The 18,296-nt window shown below is 35.1% G+C and overlaps 3 protein-coding genes across 5 annotated transcripts; 1 reads left to right on the forward strand and 2 right to left on the reverse strand.

The window, feature by feature from the left end:
- The first annotated feature begins 4,574 nt into the window (after nt 1-4,574).
- Nucleotides 4,575-5,322, forward strand: LOC116022292 (protein BREVIS RADIX-like). The gene is made up of 2 exons (XM_031262929.1): nt 4,575-4,914; nt 4,996-5,322. The coding sequence occupies exons 1-2, from the start codon at nt 4,613-4,615 to the stop codon at nt 5,072-5,074; spliced, it is 381 nt and encodes a 126-aa protein (XP_031118789.1). The 5' UTR covers nt 4,575-4,612; the 3' UTR covers nt 5,075-5,322.
- A 67-nt stretch (nt 5,323-5,389) lies between these two features.
- Nucleotides 5,390-10,766, reverse strand: LOC116022291 (cyclin-dependent kinase F-4-like). Its single transcript, XM_031262927.1, has 17 exons — nt 10,634-10,766; nt 9,704-10,025; nt 9,008-9,611; nt 8,840-8,918; nt 8,690-8,758; nt 8,507-8,596; nt 8,293-8,431; nt 7,605-7,707; nt 7,458-7,510; nt 7,291-7,357; nt 7,099-7,207; nt 6,948-7,013; nt 6,759-6,827; nt 6,419-6,626; nt 6,233-6,264; nt 6,062-6,143; nt 5,390-5,828 (listed from the first exon to the last, which is right to left on the reverse strand). The coding sequence occupies exons 3-17, from the start codon at nt 9,013-9,015 to the stop codon at nt 5,623-5,625; spliced, it is 1,380 nt and encodes a 459-aa protein (XP_031118787.1). The 5' UTR covers nt 9,016-9,611; nt 9,704-10,025; nt 10,634-10,766; the 3' UTR covers nt 5,390-5,622.
- Nucleotides 10,767-12,794: 2,028 nt separating this feature from the next.
- On the reverse strand, nt 12,795-17,774 carry LOC116022451 (probable methyltransferase PMT20). Of its 3 annotated transcripts, none has more exons than XM_031263176.1 (8): nt 17,461-17,774; nt 15,883-16,170; nt 15,633-15,781; nt 15,318-15,513; nt 14,601-14,811; nt 13,656-14,334; nt 13,497-13,574; nt 12,795-13,341 (listed from the first exon to the last, which is right to left on the reverse strand). In XM_031263176.1, the coding sequence occupies exons 2-8, from the start codon at nt 16,150-16,152 to the stop codon at nt 13,122-13,124; spliced, it is 1,803 nt and encodes a 600-aa protein (XP_031119036.1). In that variant the 5' UTR covers nt 16,153-16,170; nt 17,461-17,774; the 3' UTR covers nt 12,795-13,121. The 3 variants fall into 3 exon arrangements, with proteins under 3 accessions (XP_031119036.1, XP_031119034.1, XP_031119035.1); XM_031263174.1 differs by having other exon boundaries at nt 15,883-16,174; XM_031263175.1 differs by lacking the exon at nt 17,461-17,774 and adding an exon at nt 16,579-16,692 and having other exon boundaries at nt 15,883-16,174.
- Between the last annotated feature and the right edge of the window lie 522 nt (nt 17,775-18,296).

Below are 18,296 nucleotides of genomic sequence, written 5' to 3' on the forward strand. Positions count from 1 at the left end.
AATTCATTGAAAAACTTTCAATAAATGTTTTATATGTGCGCATTGGATAATTATCTACAGTTTGGTTTCACTGGCAGTGTTAGTGTGTTAACTGTTAAGTCAGAGGTAAAGTATTAAAAATATTTGTTGGAATAGAAAATAAGTTCTAGAAATATAATGATAAAAAAAAAAAGGTATGATTTTATTAAATTTTTCAAAAACCAAGAATTTGTTTAAATTGTAACAAAAAATTTAAAACATTAATATAAATTCCAAAACCTTTAAATTTTCATGTAAAATATAGAAAGGGGAGCTAGGAGGCTAGGATTAGGTTCTTACAATGCTTTGTTACTGGTCTCTTCTTTTAACAATGGTAAACATTCCTTAAGAAGTGATGCAAAACTAGAAAGAGAAGGTAGGTATATGAGCATATCATCAAAGTAATCAAATAAAATGCCTTGGAAATTGCGAAAGTCTTGGGGAAGGTTGAATGAATTGAAATGATACGAGATCACCCAATACTTAAAACTTTACACATGATGATGATGGTGATTATAATTAATTCTAGATGGCTTTATAATCACTTTTCTTGCTTTGCATTTACCCTTTAACTTGTTTGCTTACAACAGTGAACATTCTTAACGTTGTAATTAAGAAAGTCCTAATCTCTCATCTCACATGCTTTTTTATGCTTGTCTCTCTCATTCCCTAAGCTACCTTTGAAGGCTAATAGTAACTTAATTGGTAATCCCTCCAATCATCTCTCATTTCTTTCTGTTTTATTGATGTAACTTGTATTACTTTTATTGAAAATATACTTTAATGTGTCAATCACATTTAATTTATTTTGAATTCTAAAAAAAATATTCTTTTTTAAAGTTAAAGATGTAAAATATAATACTCCCTTGTTCCATTTTGTTTGTCTGATTTGGTTAACCAGATTTGATTAAAACTATTTTTAATTCAATTTTTTATAATATTAAATTTAATATTATTATATAAAATTTATATATTTAAACATTACATTAAAAATACTATTAAACAAAAAAAATTTTAATTTAAAAATAATTAAAAATTACTAAAGAAAATAAGTAATGAAAAAAAGGGTTGATTTGGCCTTGTAAAGAGGACATGTAAAATGTGATAGAGAGTAGTAATATTGCATGTGTTTTTGACAAGATAAATTAAGTTTAATGTAACATAGTTTAGTTAATTGATTGCCAAATAAACATAATTATTTTATTTAATAATCAATTAATCAAAATACTTTTAAGTTAAACGAAATTTGTTCTAGAAGTATTTTTAATATTTTATTTTTATATTTTCCTGTGGCCATCCATGTGCATGGGCCATCACGGAATGCTTTTCTTTTCATTAATTCCCCCCTTTTTCCTTTTTTTTTTTTTCCTTTTTCTTTTTTTAGGTTTCCTTTCTTTTTTGTTACTCTCGCATATATGGAATATGTATCCAGTAAGTTAAATCATTTCTGCTAAGTACTTTTTTTGCCCAGAATAACACCCACCCCAAGTATGTAATAAAGTCACTTGTTTAATAATGCACATATTCGAGAACAAATATAAAACAATAAATGCACATTTGTATTAACTGTTTAAATTTCTAGTCAAAGGTTGTACAGTGTTCACCGTATTACTGTAATTGCAATTATGGTTGGACATACAACAATTGCAATTAAGCTAATTAAGGCAACAATCGAAGCATTGACATAAAGTGAATGGCACACCAGAAAGGTGGCATTTTAGACCAGGAAGACAGAGTAGTTATATAGACTGGTACATGGTACGTACAACAAGACAGATGGATGGAGTATCAATGTATGACCATATGCAGCAACTAATATTACTGTTTTGGTCTCAACGTACGCAACCGGTCGCCTCGCCTCGCTTTATCAAATCTCTCTCAGAACTCAGAAGGCAGCCACAACTGCTTCACTCTTGCGACAGACGATGAATCAATGAATGAATGAGTGGAGACGGAAGCTGCTAGTTGCTTTTAAACTGCTCCCCTAACAAGATCTTGTTCTCTGCAACATCTTTAGGCAAAAAGTTCTTGGCCCTATTGCCTTGTCACATATGTGTCTACTCAACGCCTCAACTACAATTATTCTTACTGTTATGTTACTATATATATTCACATGAAAATTTAAATTTTCAATCTAGGTAAAAAAAAAAAAAAACATTTTTGAATAGTAATTGAAATTTGAGAAAGATAAGAAAAAAAGAAGAAGAATTTGAAATCTTCCACTAATAACCAAATTAAAGTAGGTGTCTGACCTAGTGTGCATTACTCAACTAGGGTACAGGTCGCCCCTTTTCAGTCCTGCCGTGAACAGGCCTAGCATTTCTCCTTTGCTTAAAGAGAGGTTAGCCCCAAAGGAAATAAAGCCAGACACCAAACAGTGGCTTGATTAATGCAAAGAAAAAAAAAAAAAAAAAAAAGAGTTTTATATATTACTCCAATTGAAGTATGACATGTACGGCATACCGCTATCAAAAATTGTCTGTGAAATAACTATCAAATGGTATATATATACTTTGTATAAAGTAAAGTCCTAAACACATCAAAGTGTCAAGAGGAAAAAAAGTTATATTGTATCCATATTTTACAAATCGATAATATTGATATAATATGAATAAACCCTACATATTTTAAATGATTTATTTTTTATTTTTTTATTTTGAGAAGAAATGATTTATTTTTCTTTATCACTAGTTGTGCCAAAAGCCAAACATCTTGGATTAAAAGGAAAGAGAAAAGCTTTAGAAGTAAGAAAAGGAATATGTGTGATTGTTTGAAATCAAATGTCTAATCAGGAGTGCATGATAAGGTTTATCCCTAGACTTCACCGCACCTAATAGAATCTAAGTACGCTAAAAAAGATCCTAATTGGAACGAAGCAAAGATCTCGGCCTTGTTTCAGATTCCAAAATTACCCCCTCGATCGGAATGCACAATTGGTTTTGTCTCACCTGCGGAATTTATTTTATTTTTTTTAATTTTTGAAAACCTCTCACCTGCGGAATTAAGCAAAGGCGGAATCAAAATCATAGTACGGCACCTAGACAAACACATCTATCTTTGCTTAACTGACCGCCCGGGCCGTGACCTTTCACTGCGCTGCTTGCATTTCATGGAGATGCTCCAAATTTCACCCAGGCGTGTTACCTGCTCTTGTCGGTTGCCACCAATCTTTTGCATTGTTATTTGCCTATTTCTCTGATTTGTTTGCTGCACTGCATTGGACATTGGGTCTGGGTCAAACACCCCTCAATTTTTTAAGTTGTGTTAAGTATGATAAATTATTTGAGATTAAAGTGTTCTATTATTGTATGATGTCATTGTCTGGATCGGAGGAATTTTAAATTTATTGTCGAGGGTGGGGTTTTGACATATCTTCATCACAACTTGCTTAATTCTGTTTGTGGAGCTGTTTCTAGTTTGGGTTTGTTGGCTGTGGTTTTGAATTGTTGTTGTTGCTGCTACATTAGTCAGCTGCAACAATAATAGTATTTTGTCACGATTTTTTTTTAGTTATTGAAACGTGATAGAGATACAAATTTAATTACATTATTTAAAAACAAGAATCCAATCAACTCACAATCAAGGAAGGTAAAATACAATGAGATGTATTAATGCAGTTGTACTCTTTTTTTTTTTTTTTTTNNNNCATCTTTAGGCCAAAAAGTTCTTGGCCCTATTGCCTTGTCACATATGTGTCTACTCAACGCCTCAACTACAATTATTCTTACTGTTATGTTACTATATATATTCACATGAAAATTTAAATTTTCAATCTAGGTAAAAAAAAAAAAAAACATTTTTGAATAGTAATTGAAATTTGAGAAAGATAAGAAAAAAAAGAAGAAGAATTTGAAATCTTCCACTAATAACCAAATTAAAGTAGGTGTCTGACCTAGTGTGCATTACTCAACTAGGGTACAGGTCGCCCTTTTTCAGTCCTGCCGTGAACAGGCCTAGCATTTCTCCTTTGCTTAAAGAGAGGTTAGCCCCCAAAGGAAATAAAGCCAGACACCAAACAGTGGCTTGATTAATGCAAAGAAAAAAAAAAAAAAAAAAAGAGTCATCTTTAGGCCAAAAAGTTCTTGGCCCTATTGCCTTGTCACATATGTGTCTACTCAACGCCTCAACTACAATTATTCTTACTGTTATGTTACTATATATATTCACATGAAAATTTAAATTTTCAATCTAGGTAAAAAAAAAAAAAAACATTTTTGAATAGTAATTGAAATTTGAGAAAGATAAAAAAAAAGAAGAAGAATTTGAAATCTTCCACTAATAACCAAATTAAAGTAGGTGTCTGACCTAGTGTGCATTACTCAACTAGGGTACAGGTCGCCCCTTTTCAGTCCTGCCGTGAACAGGCCTAGCATTTCTCCTTTGCTTAAAGAGAGGTTAGCCCCCAAAGGGAAATAAAGCCAGACACCAAACAGTGGCTTGATTAATGCAAAAAAAAAAAAAAAAAAAAAAGAGTTTTTTTTTTTTTTTTTTAGTACTATTGACTCTGTTACAGTGTAGTATCTGTTTAATATCCAGATTCACCTTGTTGAAACTATACATAGTTGATGATAATTGATAATAGCAAAGAGACAACATGTGTAGTAGAATCTTAACAACGTTGGACTTACCTGTAATGCAGAGAGATTCCTCGTATTCTCGGGTTGGGTCTGTGAGGGAGAGCCCCATGATGACTCCGGGACAGAGGAACTACTATAAAGGACCTGGAACTATGGATGCATCAAGAACGACAACCGATTCCAGGGATGAGGCTTCCATTTCCATCAGCAATGCAAGTGACATGGAGTCCGAGTGGGTAGAACAGGACGAGCCCGGGGTGTTCATAACCATCAGACAACTAGCTGATGGGACACGAGAGCTGCGTCGTGTTAGATTCAGGTATAATTCCATACTATCTATCATATGATCTGATAATCGCAAAACTTGAAAACCATTCTATAATCTTTCGGTTTCTTTCAGCCGAGAAAGATTTGGAGAGGTGAATGCAAAGACCTGGTGGGAACAGAACAGGGAGAGAATACAAGCACAATACCTTTAGGAGTAATAAGACTAAACTGAATTCACCAAGTGGCTGGCAACCTCGTAGCTTCAAGTCCAACAACAATTGGAACAGTTTTGTCTGTCTGTCTGTTTATGGGCACCATGGTTACATTTGATCAGTACATACATGGAGGGGGCAACACTATTTGGCTAAGGGTTTTTTGTCTTTTTCTTGTTCATTATGCTGTCTAACTGGATATGTAATTACATTACATGATTTTGAAAAATTCTCAGGGCTTGTTTTTATCTTCTCCTTAGGCTCTTCTGGGTAAAAACATATTACAGCCTTTTCTTACAACACTTTTAACCAGAATTTGGCAGGCAAAAGTATTTTATTAACTTCAACCAGAATTTATTAACACTGTCATGGTAAAACATGGCAGGGAACAACCAACGTTGGTAAAACCATTATAAAACAAAAACAGAAACAGAAAAAGGGTTCACAGTCACACCCGAACATAGCCAGGCACTACAACAACATAATAACATAAATTGCGCCAGAAAACATGCGAGCAAATATAGTGATTCTTGTTTATTCTTCTTCCTTCATCCCGCCACTTTCCTCGAGTAAGTTCTTCCCGGAAGCATATCTTGGGAATTGAGGAGCATAGCAGGTGGCCCGTGCCATCCTCCAGCCTTCATAGGTTGAGGTAATGGTTGTTTGAAAGTCGGTCTGCCAGAAGGAACAGTTATGTTCGCCAACTTCTCGTTTGCATTCGAGACTCCATGAGGCTTCACTGTAGAACTCGCCACTGTCGATGAAAGCATATCACCAAGTGAATTCCAACATAATCGTGCGGTCATTATAGAAATGGAAGTGAATCGACGATGCATTATTTACTCCATTTTAGGGGTCATTAGTAACAAAGCTAGACGTTAAAGGGGCAAATGCATTGTTGTTCCAGGAACTAATGCCTAATTTCAGTTGGATTTCATACTCGATACAAATTAAGACGGTAAATTTCATTTGTGCTATGCAACTTACTTTGAACTTTCTTTGCAGGGGGTAGATATTTCGGTTGTTGTTTCACAAAGTCCTCGAGGGGCTTAACAGGCTTCTTTGGATCCTGTACAGATAATAAGAAAAGAAGGAATCAGATCAAAGACCAGGTTTATCCATTTGTTGCCAATAAGATGAAATCCAAAATAAACCTACTTGATAGTTCGTCTCCAACTTTCTTTCTACACCTATATAAAAAGAAAAATATGTCAGATTGACCAATTCGTTATGCGTTCAAATGAAGAAAATATCTTTCTCATATGGAGAGAGAGATCCATTAAAGGATGACAATATCAGTTCATCGGGCTCAAAATAGCAGTTCAAACATTCTTTACGCATTACCTGCGTTCAAGGGCACATGTGACTTTGCAGAACCGAAGTCACCATAGGACCTAGAATTGGATAGTGTCCCCGAGGACCATTTCTTGGATTTCTGTTCCAATAAAGGCTTCGTTCCAGCGGTAGTAAACCCAGTGGTATAGCAACCTGATGAATGTGCTCTCGGGAGGTAGGCCTTCGGGCGTAGCGATGGCGGAACATAGAAGCAACTCTGCAATATAAAGTACAATCAAATTAATAATTTAATTCATTAACTGATTCCATACTTGCACCTATCGACCTGTAGTTGCTAAATACAAACAAAATAACAAACTAGGGCACTGAAAAGGAAACGACGAGCCACCTGAAAGAAAGGGTGCTGAAGGACTTCTACAGCTGTAGGCCTCTTGCTGGGATCCCATGAACAAAGCGACTGCGGGAAAATTAACATATGAAGAGGATAAATTATGAGCACAATGATTGAAATGCCGATCCAATACTAGGAATTCAGATCATAGAGACATCAAACATCAGAAAAAATTGAAGAACTCACCGTAATGAGATTAATTGCATCCTCACTGGCAGAAGGTATAAGTGCAGAAAGATGTACACCAACAACCTGCGTTGTATAACCACACGGCATACGCATTCAGGAACCTCATGGACACCCTAGGAGTGGGATTCAACGAGGATGAAGAACTCACCTTTGGGAACTGGTAGCCAATGACATTAGCAAGTTCAAGTCCATTGGGCCATTCGGTCTCTGTTGGGGTCCCTAATACACAGCAAATTTTGTAGATCTCATCTGCTTCACTGCATCAAAGAACGATAGAATCTATAAAAGCATCAATGAATAGAAAAATAGCAGCAGGATATGTAAGAAAGTAGGGAGTTACTTGGAGCCTGGAAATAGAGGGCGAAGAGTAAACAGTTCCGCCATTATTGCACCCATTGCCCACATATCTGAAGCAGAACAGACAAAGTCATACACCAGAGGGAAAAAGAAAAGGAGACTAAACTGTTTTCTAAATGGTAACGACCATATTTCTCATTTTATACATACCAACAGCACAGCCATATGATGGGGACTGGAGAAGAACTTCAGGGGCCCGATACCTGCAGTTCCACATTTTAGCTTCCACTTTACTATCAACATGAATAGAATAGGCATTATTATTTATTTTAAGAAAAATAAAGGGCAGATTCTCACCAGCGTGTTGAAACATATTCAGTGTATGGTGGTTCAGAATTAATCTCCCGAGCAAGACCAAAATCAGCTATTTTAATGACATCTTTTGAAACCAATAAGTTCTCTGCACAACCACCAAAATTATATGAGCACAGACATTACCACAAATATACAGTTGCATACAACGCATTGGATGTGGTAGAACTCAAGCAACAAATCAAAGAAGAAAAGATAAAGATACTGAAACTTGTAAATTGCATGGTAGATGAGTTGGCAAACTATTCATGTACCATTTCTCTTAACCATTCCTCACAGGGTCTAACCAACACTAACACACTCAACAACTTGGCACATAAATAAGTTCTTTATTAGTACAAGCACAAAGAACAAAGGAAATTATAAATCACCGTAAAAGTGCATAAATCTCACAAGTAAACAGTATTCTGGGTCAGAGTTATTGACAAAAACTGTATGGGGCATTAACTAAGCCAAAGATGTAACTATTTCTGTAATGTGTTTTCTTCAACTGTTAAAACCAAAACATGGTCCAGTAAAAACTGAAGTGATGTGGATGTGTGCAACAGCTAACTGTACTAGCTTGGTTCAAGTGTTTAACCAGCTCCAACAGCACGGTTACATAAGTTTTTTTTATATAATACACGCACACATTATCAAAATCATGAAGTGAACAAACCACTGAAATAACTACCTGGTTTAAGGTCACGATGAAAATATCCCCGTTGATGCATGTATGCAAGACCTTGAAATACTTGGAAGCACCAGTTTTTCACTTCACTTTCTGAGAAAAGCTTTGCTCTGTCTTTCATAAGCTGATATAGGTTGCACTCCTGGAAGAAGGTAAAGAGATTAATACACAAGTGCTTTTAAACAAAATTAAAAAGACACTGTTTATGGCCACCTACCATGTATTCAAACACAAAAAATAAGATGTCATTTTCCCTGATCACTTCCCTTAGCTTCACAATATTTGAATGGCTCATTCTCCTCAAAGACTGCCAAGAAAAATTAGAGTCATTTATGTCTACAATGTAAGGAAAATCCAATAAAAGGCTAAAAGCTAGGAGTAAAAAGGAATTGAATAGTACCTTCACTTCTCTTAAGTTCATACATTCTTCCCATGAAGAATATTTCTTCTTCATTCTTTTTATTGCTACCTGTTCAAATCACAAGGTTAACTTGAGAGGGGAAAACACAAAACCAAATGCTCAACTTTTTTTAAAACCAAAATAACACACCACTTCACCAGTCTGATTATTGAGCGCTCGCCACACACTTCCAAAAGTACCATTACCAACTTCCTTAATTATCTTGTACCTGCTCCAAGCCATCAGTTGTAAATTAAATCAAGACAACACAAAAAAAATAGAACTGATGGCAGAAGTATAAACTATGAACCAACTGACCTATCCATTTTTTTAATTGACCAGCACACAGCACAATTAATTGGAGATGGAGAAGGAAACACACACAGAGGACGTGTATGTTTTTTTTTTCCTTTGATAGATATGCCTGGAAAAGAGGACTATTATATATAACGACTAGCCTGGCTGGTTCCACAAAATCCACTGTTAATTTTGCATTGTCTTGCACCCAAATCCAGCAAGATTATGATGGAGGAGCTTCACAAACTTATTTATGGCCACATCAAAGACCTCAAAGCAGTGACTTGGAACACAGGGTAGAGAAAACAAGTTCAGGCAAGGACTGCTAATCATCTTGAAATCACCCGCAGCCTAACTAAAACATAATGCAGCCCAATCAAACAGGTTTGATTTTCAACTCAGTATATGGTTGATAGTGGCTTCTTAAACAGAAAAACAGGCTCTCCTCACATATACTAGACAACGTTGCTGCTGATTCTTCAGTCAAGGGAACCAGATCACTCCTAACAGGTGCCTTACAATGAGAAGAATATGCATCTAAGAAGTTACAACACTAAACAAGAGTGTATGCAGTCTATTCTTGATGATGTTTAAAAACATCATTTATTTGCTCTCAATTTTTTTCCTGCAATAGAGACGAAAGAGAGATAACATGTAAGAATCATCATGTCTAATACACAATATGGTTAACAGGAAACACATAAAACTAACCAATACCTCAAACGATGATGAACTCAACACTTAACAGTAGAATCACAACTGACATAATAACAAGGGGTGCTGCTTCACAAATTTAACAAAACATCCAACACCTATCTTAGAAGGAATTTGCATTTGGCCTCGTGTGCAGATCATTCAAGGAAAACTGCTCACTAAGTACAATTGACAAAGGAAACAAGAAAATCTCCAAAGGTGAGAAACCGCCAATCAAGCACTTCCTGGAATGAAAAAACTTGATACTTGTAGCAGCTTGACCAAAGGCACATTTGCTCCATGTCCTAAGTAATAATAATCCCTTGGAATTGAAGTCTAACAAGATCTGAAATATCAAGAATCGAGTTATTGAGCTAATCAGCAGGAAATAACCCAATAAACAATGGGTGCAACATGTTCTTCCCCAAAACAACATAGATAAAATGAAAATTCAAAAAAGCAATGAAAAAAGCTAAGAATGCATTCCCAACCAATCCTAGAATGATTCCCCCCATTAAAACACCACGAATTCAACAAAATTGAAAACCAAATATCAATTTGACAAAATAAGAATCTTTCTCTACCATACTGCAGACCAATTCAATTTATCAAACCCGAAATCAGCATAATAAGAAAATTAGATATCAGAAATAAAAATTGAAACTTGAGAATGCAGATCAAAGAAAAGATTGAATACCAAAACGTTAAACCCTTAACCGAGTTTAAAACAGCAAAATTAATCCCAACAAGCACAGCAATCAAAGAAGGAAAAGAAACATGTGATTAGGAAAATAATAAAAAGCATAGACCCAGGGGTTGGATAAACAACCAATTCATCCCCCAAATCCAAGAAGCAGAGATTCGACAAGAAAAGCACAAAATCCGCACACAGACAGGCACAAATCCATAGAAAGATACATAAAAATAGAGATAGAGAGAGAGGGAGAGAGAAACCTGAGGGGTAAACGGCATAACCTAAGGGAGCCACGGAAGAAGAAATCCGGAGATCTTCTAGTATTGTATTCTATCGAAATTGGTATTGTGAAAAAAATAATAGTATTGTTATATTTATATATATATTTGTGACTACGGAGTATATTTATCTTTGTATCTGACAAATACTCCGTATTCATAATCCCGTACAAAAAAAAAAAAAAAACAAAACAAAAAAAGAGTATATATATACGGACATACGTGTTTTTCAGCCGCCGCTTTTGTTCTCATCTTGTGATGATAATGATGATGGCCAATTGGCCATGGATGGATATGTGGATGTTTGCTTTAAGCATCAAAGATATTTAATTCAACGTAATATTGGGGTTTGTATTTTTATGTATGAAAAAGTTACCACATTACATTAGGGTGTATTTAGTTATATTTTTATAAATTTAATTTCATGTAAAATTATTCCGTCTTAGTCTTTAAAAGTTACAGATTTAGAGTCTTTACAAATTTATTAGTATTTTGCCAAGTACTTTGTGTCCAAATGACATGTAGTGACTCTCCCATATGTGAGGTCATGAAATCGAGCTTCAATGAAAGCAATATTAACTCTTTATGCTTCAACAGGTTGAGAAAGTATAAATGAATAGATACTACAATAAAAGATATTGTCGAGGAATGCAAGAAAAATACCTTCCTTGCAATCTTTATGCAGTAGGTGTAAGACAAGTTTGAAAGAATTTTAGGCATCTATTAGTACTGTAAAGAGTCTAGTCCGCAAATATCAATTATATGTATCTAACTCAACGTTCCTTACTATCCGATAGAGACTAAACAATATAATATCCTATTTCTTCATTAAAAAATTATTAGAAGATTCTATTTGAATTTTAATTCTCCCAGCTCCATGGAATGAAGTGAGGCAAATTAAATGATGGGAAAGAGTATGGCCATACATATATAACATATACATACATAATAGGCTTGAACATAATGTAATGAGGTTAGGTCAAGATAGAAGTCGGTTAGGAAATGGGAACACAAAAGGGATAAAAAATACTCATCTTATCCCAATGCCCATTATTCCACCTTCAAATTGGGCTGCTTTAAAAATTATTCTCCACATATAATCAAATATTTGTTTTTGGCAATTTGGTGTGTGGTGGGAGCTGAGGTGTCTTAGCTGGGGAATGCCACCCCAAACACAATAGTGCAAGCTGTTACAAAAACATTCTGTTTTTGCAGACCTTTTCCATCTGCATAAATTGTATAGTATTAGACAAAGTTGATAATAATATTATAAAAAGAGTGACTCCACATTTTCAGGATAATTAAACATTTTAATTCTAGAAATGGAGAGATTAATCAGATTATAATGGTCTGTCGTGTAATAGTTTGTTTTCTTTTAATTTTTCAATTAAATAAGACTGTAATTGTTGCATGAATTCGAGGCCATTGTATAAGACTGTAATTATTTAATTATAATGCACTATATAATTTTTTTTTTTATCAAAACAACTAAAATAAGTAAAAATACTATAAAATACATAAAATGATAAAAATATACAATAAATTCCAAAATCACAACTAAAATAAGTATTAACTCTATAACCCATAAAAAAAGTAGTAAAGCCCTAATAAACCCTATGTAGTCAATTATATAGGAACAGTTAAACCAATATACAAACAAAAATGCCATAATTGAAACAACCAAATGCACACCCCTAATTAAAGATTGTGAAATGAAGAAGACCTAACTAATATTCTAAAGAATAGATTTTTCTTTTTCTTTTCAAAAGCATAAAATCTATTCAGAGTTAGGGGTTATTAGGTGCAATCTCATCATGGGGAGGTTACAAGCCAGAAATAATCATTCATAATTTTAAAAGCTGAAAGAATATTGATATCTTGTCACGTTGTGAGGAAGGTCATCAGATTTTTCTACGGATCATGAATAAAAAGTACATTTTTAATACACTAAAAATACATTATTTATGTATTGAATATACATTATTTGATATACACAAAATTATATACTTTCAGTCCTCAAATAATACACTTTTAATGTGTTAAAATATATATTTTATTCATTGTTCGCACAGCTGTGTGGGCCTGGTCCATGAAATAATGATTGGATTGATTGGATATAGCAATGACAAGAAATCTAGGTAAGTGGCATCCTATGAAGTAGCAAATTTCCATTCATGAAAACCATAGAAACAAACTACTTACATTATCAAAAACAGTGGTGGGGTGTCTCACACATCACAGCTTTACAACCACAGCCCAATACCATCATCATAGCATAACCAGAGATTACCTAAACATATCATTATTCTGTTGTAAAGCTAATTTCTTGAATTCCAATTATATATGTAGAGATCAAGAAATTTCTGTATGAGCAGTACAGTGTAGGACTAACAATTTTCCTATGCTCTGCTATCTTTTAACAGTATAGCCCTTACAAGGTTAACTGAACTTCAGTCTTGTTCTTTCTTCTTCAACTCTGCTTCTTAGAAGAATACCACAGTTTCTTCTGGCAAATCAATATCTTTTCCTTTTCTCCGCCGTTCTCTGTGTCTTCTTTGCGACAGTCCCATCTCATCCCCTTGGCTATGGTCGCAATAGCATCTATGTAAAAGCTGGATTCTTGAATTATTGCATACTTACTTGGTCGCAAAAGGCGATCCATTTCTAGAAGAACATACTTCATTTCACATCTGCATAGTTATCCGAGTGAGGGGTTTACAAATAACAGTAGAAAGGGAATGTTCTTACTTTAGTCCCCACATTTTTTTTCGTTTTTTGGGGCCATACAAAGAAAATCGAGAAAAGGAAGAACGTATTTGATAATTGATATTGATAATGTCCTTACCTATGACTTTCAGCAGTAAACAGGCCATCAAGGTGAAGGAGATCGTAAGTTCTAGGATATGTGGAGAAAGCCTCACACCTGCGAACAAAACAATCAAATGCATAAGCATGGCTTCGACACAATAATGAACCAAGTGACAAAAATGTGTTGGTGGCATACCAGTCATGGTGGGTCCCAATAAGACCTCGGTCATACACCACTGGAAGTGTATTTGCACCGTAAGAAGAAACCACGTTCATTACCCAGAGGGGATCGTCAATGAGAGCAGCAGCAAAACCTCCATACGCTGTGTTCATGTCCATCACATTTCGTATTTCATCAGTTCCAAGTGCGGGAAGCAGCTTCTTGTAGTGCTTCACTCGGGTCTTCCATTTGCTATCATCATGTTTAAACGAACTACCACTTCCTCGATAAACATTAGAAATACGCCCTGGAGGAGTATGCAACCTTTGTGGCCATTTGGGGAGGGATTTTAACGACGCTGCTTTATTGGCCTTTTGGTTTGGTACAACAACACAGGGACGAAGTGGCGTGTACCATGCAGAATCCGGTTCAGTGCCATCATCACATTTCGGAGGGTAGGTACCCGGGGTATCAAACTTCTTATAGCAACTGTTGTCAGATGATTTCTGCCACACAGCAATGTCACCCTTTTTGTTGTATGGCTTGAAACATATCGAAGTTAACAATGCTTGCAGTTTCTCGTAATCTGATTTCTGCTCCTCAATAGTGGTGTTCCATCCTCTCCAACGATGCTCGTAGTTAACAGGAGGACCAGAGAGGATCCAGAAACCTCCAGGGCGCAGTATACGATGTATCTCAAAAAGGTAAAGTCCACCTGAAAGGAATAAGATCTTAATTGGTCAAAGGTATCTAAATTAAGAAGGCATTGTAAATAAATTAATGGTTGATCAAGTAACAAAATTCAGTCCATTGAATTACACATCTATATAGGGACCAGAATTAGCAGAAACGTTCTTCAGGAGTGACTGCCAATGTTTTTTGGGTAAAGTATTAACCATTTACTAAATTCAGTACACTCATTCGATAACTTAAGACACGATCAAAAGCAAGAAAGAATCAACTTAGTCATATATCAATTACCAAATTCAGTCCATGGAATCAGGCATCTTGAGCAATGCGCAATATCAAAAGAACTTGAAGGGAAAGGAAGACGATGTGTTGAAAGAATCCCCAAGATGGCAGGTATTCCACGTTCCAATGCAAACTGAACTTGAGCCTGGTGATTATCTCTTGGTGCAAGAGAAACTGTTAGGATCCCACGATCTAGCAAATCCCCTCCCCAGCTGGCAACCTATTTATTTATCAGGAAAAAGTTATTCTAAAAAAATGTTATACAATACTTGACCAGAGTTAAAGCAAGGGAAAAATGAAATTAAGGTTGAACTTTTCAGTAACTGTACTTTGGTGCCATCTAGTATTACAATCTTTCCAGAAATCATGAAATAACTAGCAATAAATATCGCATTGGCCCCAAATACAAATGCACCATGCACCAATTCAATGATTTAATAGACAGAATTACTACAAGTTTAATGAAAAAGCATTTAATTGTCAAGCCAACTTCAAGCAAAATATCTCTTAAAACAAAAAAGGCTAAGAAATCATCAAAGATAGAGAACTTTGTTTTTTACTTCTGTTAAGTGTATCTTAGGTATGCCATTGATTAGCCAAGCATATGGCTCTTTATTCTTAAATGTATGGATCATTTATTTTTTTAAAAATAAAAAATAAAAGTAACCCGTTTCAGTGCATTGTAAGGTAACAGAATTTGAAAGATAAAAAACCAAGAGCACTTACCCCACATCCGGTATCAATGGCAGTCCTAATTGTCCCATCTTTCATAGCAGGAATCAGATTTTGCATCAAATCAACATAATGGCTAACACCATTTGGAAACATGGTACCTCCCCCAGGAAAAAAAAACTTTTCACCTTCTTTCCTCAGCCAATGCTGATTTGATTTTTGCTTATTAATCCAATCAAATGGAACATTCCTGAGACAAAGATTGAAACGGCACGTTAGTCTTGAATGGGAATTCAAACAAGGACCCAAAGCTGTCAAATTGCTTTAAGAGAAGACTGCTCTATGATAACAAAGTTCAAGAATCATTACCTGTACCAACATTCATTTTTACTCTTTGGCCATCTGATTGACAATTTATAGCCTTCGGGAGGAGGGATCAAGCATTCTTTTCTTTCAAATATTGGAGGGCAGTGGCGTTCCAAGAAAGATAATCGATGACCGCGATACCTTTTCCACCTCTGCAACGTTAACAATACTTTAGCCATATCTACCGTTATATTAAAACAACCCTCAGCCACAAACATTAACTTCAGAGCATGGTAATAGTAAACAGATATACCTTTGGATCTGTGCATGGAGTGTAGTCCTGCAAGTCAGGACTGCATTCTGCAAAGGAAGTGGCGTTTATTTGCAGCGGGCAAACAGCAGCTTCCTTGGGATACTCAAGGGCCTTAGCAAGATCCATATTTACATATCTCCACCCCTGAGAGCAGAAGATTCCACCAAGATAGAATGAAAGACTGCATAGCACAACAAACAATAGTGCCATGGCGACTACACTGAAACCTTTTTCTGGTTGAGATGTGGGTTTCCCATCGTTATGCTTCATGGTCCCAAATTTTATTACCTATCTGCACATGAACAAATCAACTTCTAAATCACTAAGCTTTACCAAACAATAAATCTATGATACTATAAAATAGGAGGAAAGGATTCCAACACTTGGCAATTTCAAGAATGGCATCAAATTGACATAAGACATTGAGTGGACCACAAAGAAGAAAGAGCCAGAGTTTTAAAACTAAAAAGAGCAGCTCACCAAAAACAAAAATATGCACTACAATGATGTTTTATATAGAAATGCAGCAAAATTAGTAAACATCTAAGAACATTAGAGCAAACATAGAATTGAATTTATCCAGCAATTTAATATCTGCCTAGCTCAAGATGGAAATTCTGTAAACCATATGATATATTGATATGTACAATGCTTCAACTTGTTTGAGAGATTCAGTTTGTAAGCAGAAATAATTACTTTCTTCAATCAAAGAGTGCAGAAAGAGCAACCACAACATTAGAAGATTAGATGCTAGATAGAAAGAGCATCAACATTAAAGAAGAACAGAGGACAACCCCAGATCAAATGGTCAAAACTGGCAATTAAAAACTAATACAAACATGTGATCTGATAGTACTATTAGTGCATTGAACTTTTCCTGTCACTTTCCCTTTTGTTTTCCACATGTTAAGGGCCCAAAGCTTTATGTAATTGGTGGTCCTAGTGATGACCATACTTCTTTGCCTCCTAGGGCATTGAAAACAGGCAAATAAATAAGAAAAACCAGTCCATTTCAAACACCTAATTGATATCATGCAAAAGAGAAACCACAATCAGGGAAAGTCTCTAGCAGAGCACTTGCACCTATGAAAACAATAACCTGAAGGGACTAAAAGAAAAAGTTGCCATTGCTTAAAATATCAATGTTGACTAATCAGTCCCTTTTTATCTTATCCCATATGGAATCTCTTCAAGATTGAGTAAAGATATTGGATACTTACCCTTTTTAGGTGTAGCAATCACACCAGAAGAATCAAGAACCAGTTGCACAATGCACAGAATATAAATAAATTAATTAAACTTATCTTTCTATGAAAATCCAAACCAAATGATATCCCTTTGGCAAAACTAAAAAAATCCCAATTACACTTATCCAAGAAAAAGAAAAGGGTCAGTAAATGTGAAAAGGACATCAAAGCGCCACATTGCAATGGCCAAGTGGAATGATCTGACACGAAATCATGGAACACAAAGCCAATAATACAGCTCCAGACAATCAATTTTAACACAGACATGCAAACAAACAGAAAGCGAGCAAGAAAAAAAGAAGAAAAAAAGAAGAAGACAAGAAGAAAGTACCTGTGGCACCCGATATCTGACAAACAGGGAAGACCCAAGAGCCCAAGATTTGTCTTTCTCGCCGGCTCGCTCTCTGCCTGCAGGCTACAGGGCAATCCCGAATTCTGACATACAAGAGTAGCGGAAAGAAATGTGGAGAAGGGGAGCCGAGGCAGAGAGCCCAGAGTCGAGATATTCGTGCCACTTCACATCAGATACGCGTATATAAAAGAAATGAGATGAAACACAACAAGGAAGAAGACGAAGAGATAGGAAAGAAAAAAGAGGACTTGTTGAATTAATATCGGAACCCAAAAAAAAAATTATTGAAAAGAAAAAGCAAAGAGTTTGAGATGCTTTATGACTCCAATTTCTTTCGTTTATCCAATGAAAATTTTGTCCCTGTTCGTCGCTAGCTGTCTACTCTTCATGTTCTACAGCTAGCTAATGCTCTTTTTTTTTTATACATTAAATTTCTCAACAAATTTTAAAAACCCAAAAAGTATGTGTATTCTCATTTTTACTCATATTTAAAAAAAATCTTGATGTAGAAGTTTGTATTGAGACTCACATGAAAAAAAAAAAAAGTAATTTATCGGTGTTACATCAATAAATAAAATTTAAAAAATAAGATTAAAATTTAAAACGATTTCGATCAAAAAATAAGATTAAAATTTAAAACGATTTCGATCAAATTAGTCTGACTATTGGTTAGATAGTAATCACAAGTTTCCTTCGTTTTACTTAAAAAAATAAAAGAATGTGTCTAATCTTTAAATAATAGTTGGTATATAGAAGATTTTTTACAGCATTATTGTGGTGTAGTTGAGTATAATTGTGTGTATTATAGTTCGTGT

This window comes from Ipomoea triloba, chromosome 6, assembly GCF_003576645.1.
Source record: "Ipomoea triloba cultivar NCNSP0323 chromosome 6, ASM357664v1".
NCBI classification, from domain to species: Eukaryota; Viridiplantae; Streptophyta; class Magnoliopsida; order Solanales; family Convolvulaceae; genus Ipomoea; species Ipomoea triloba.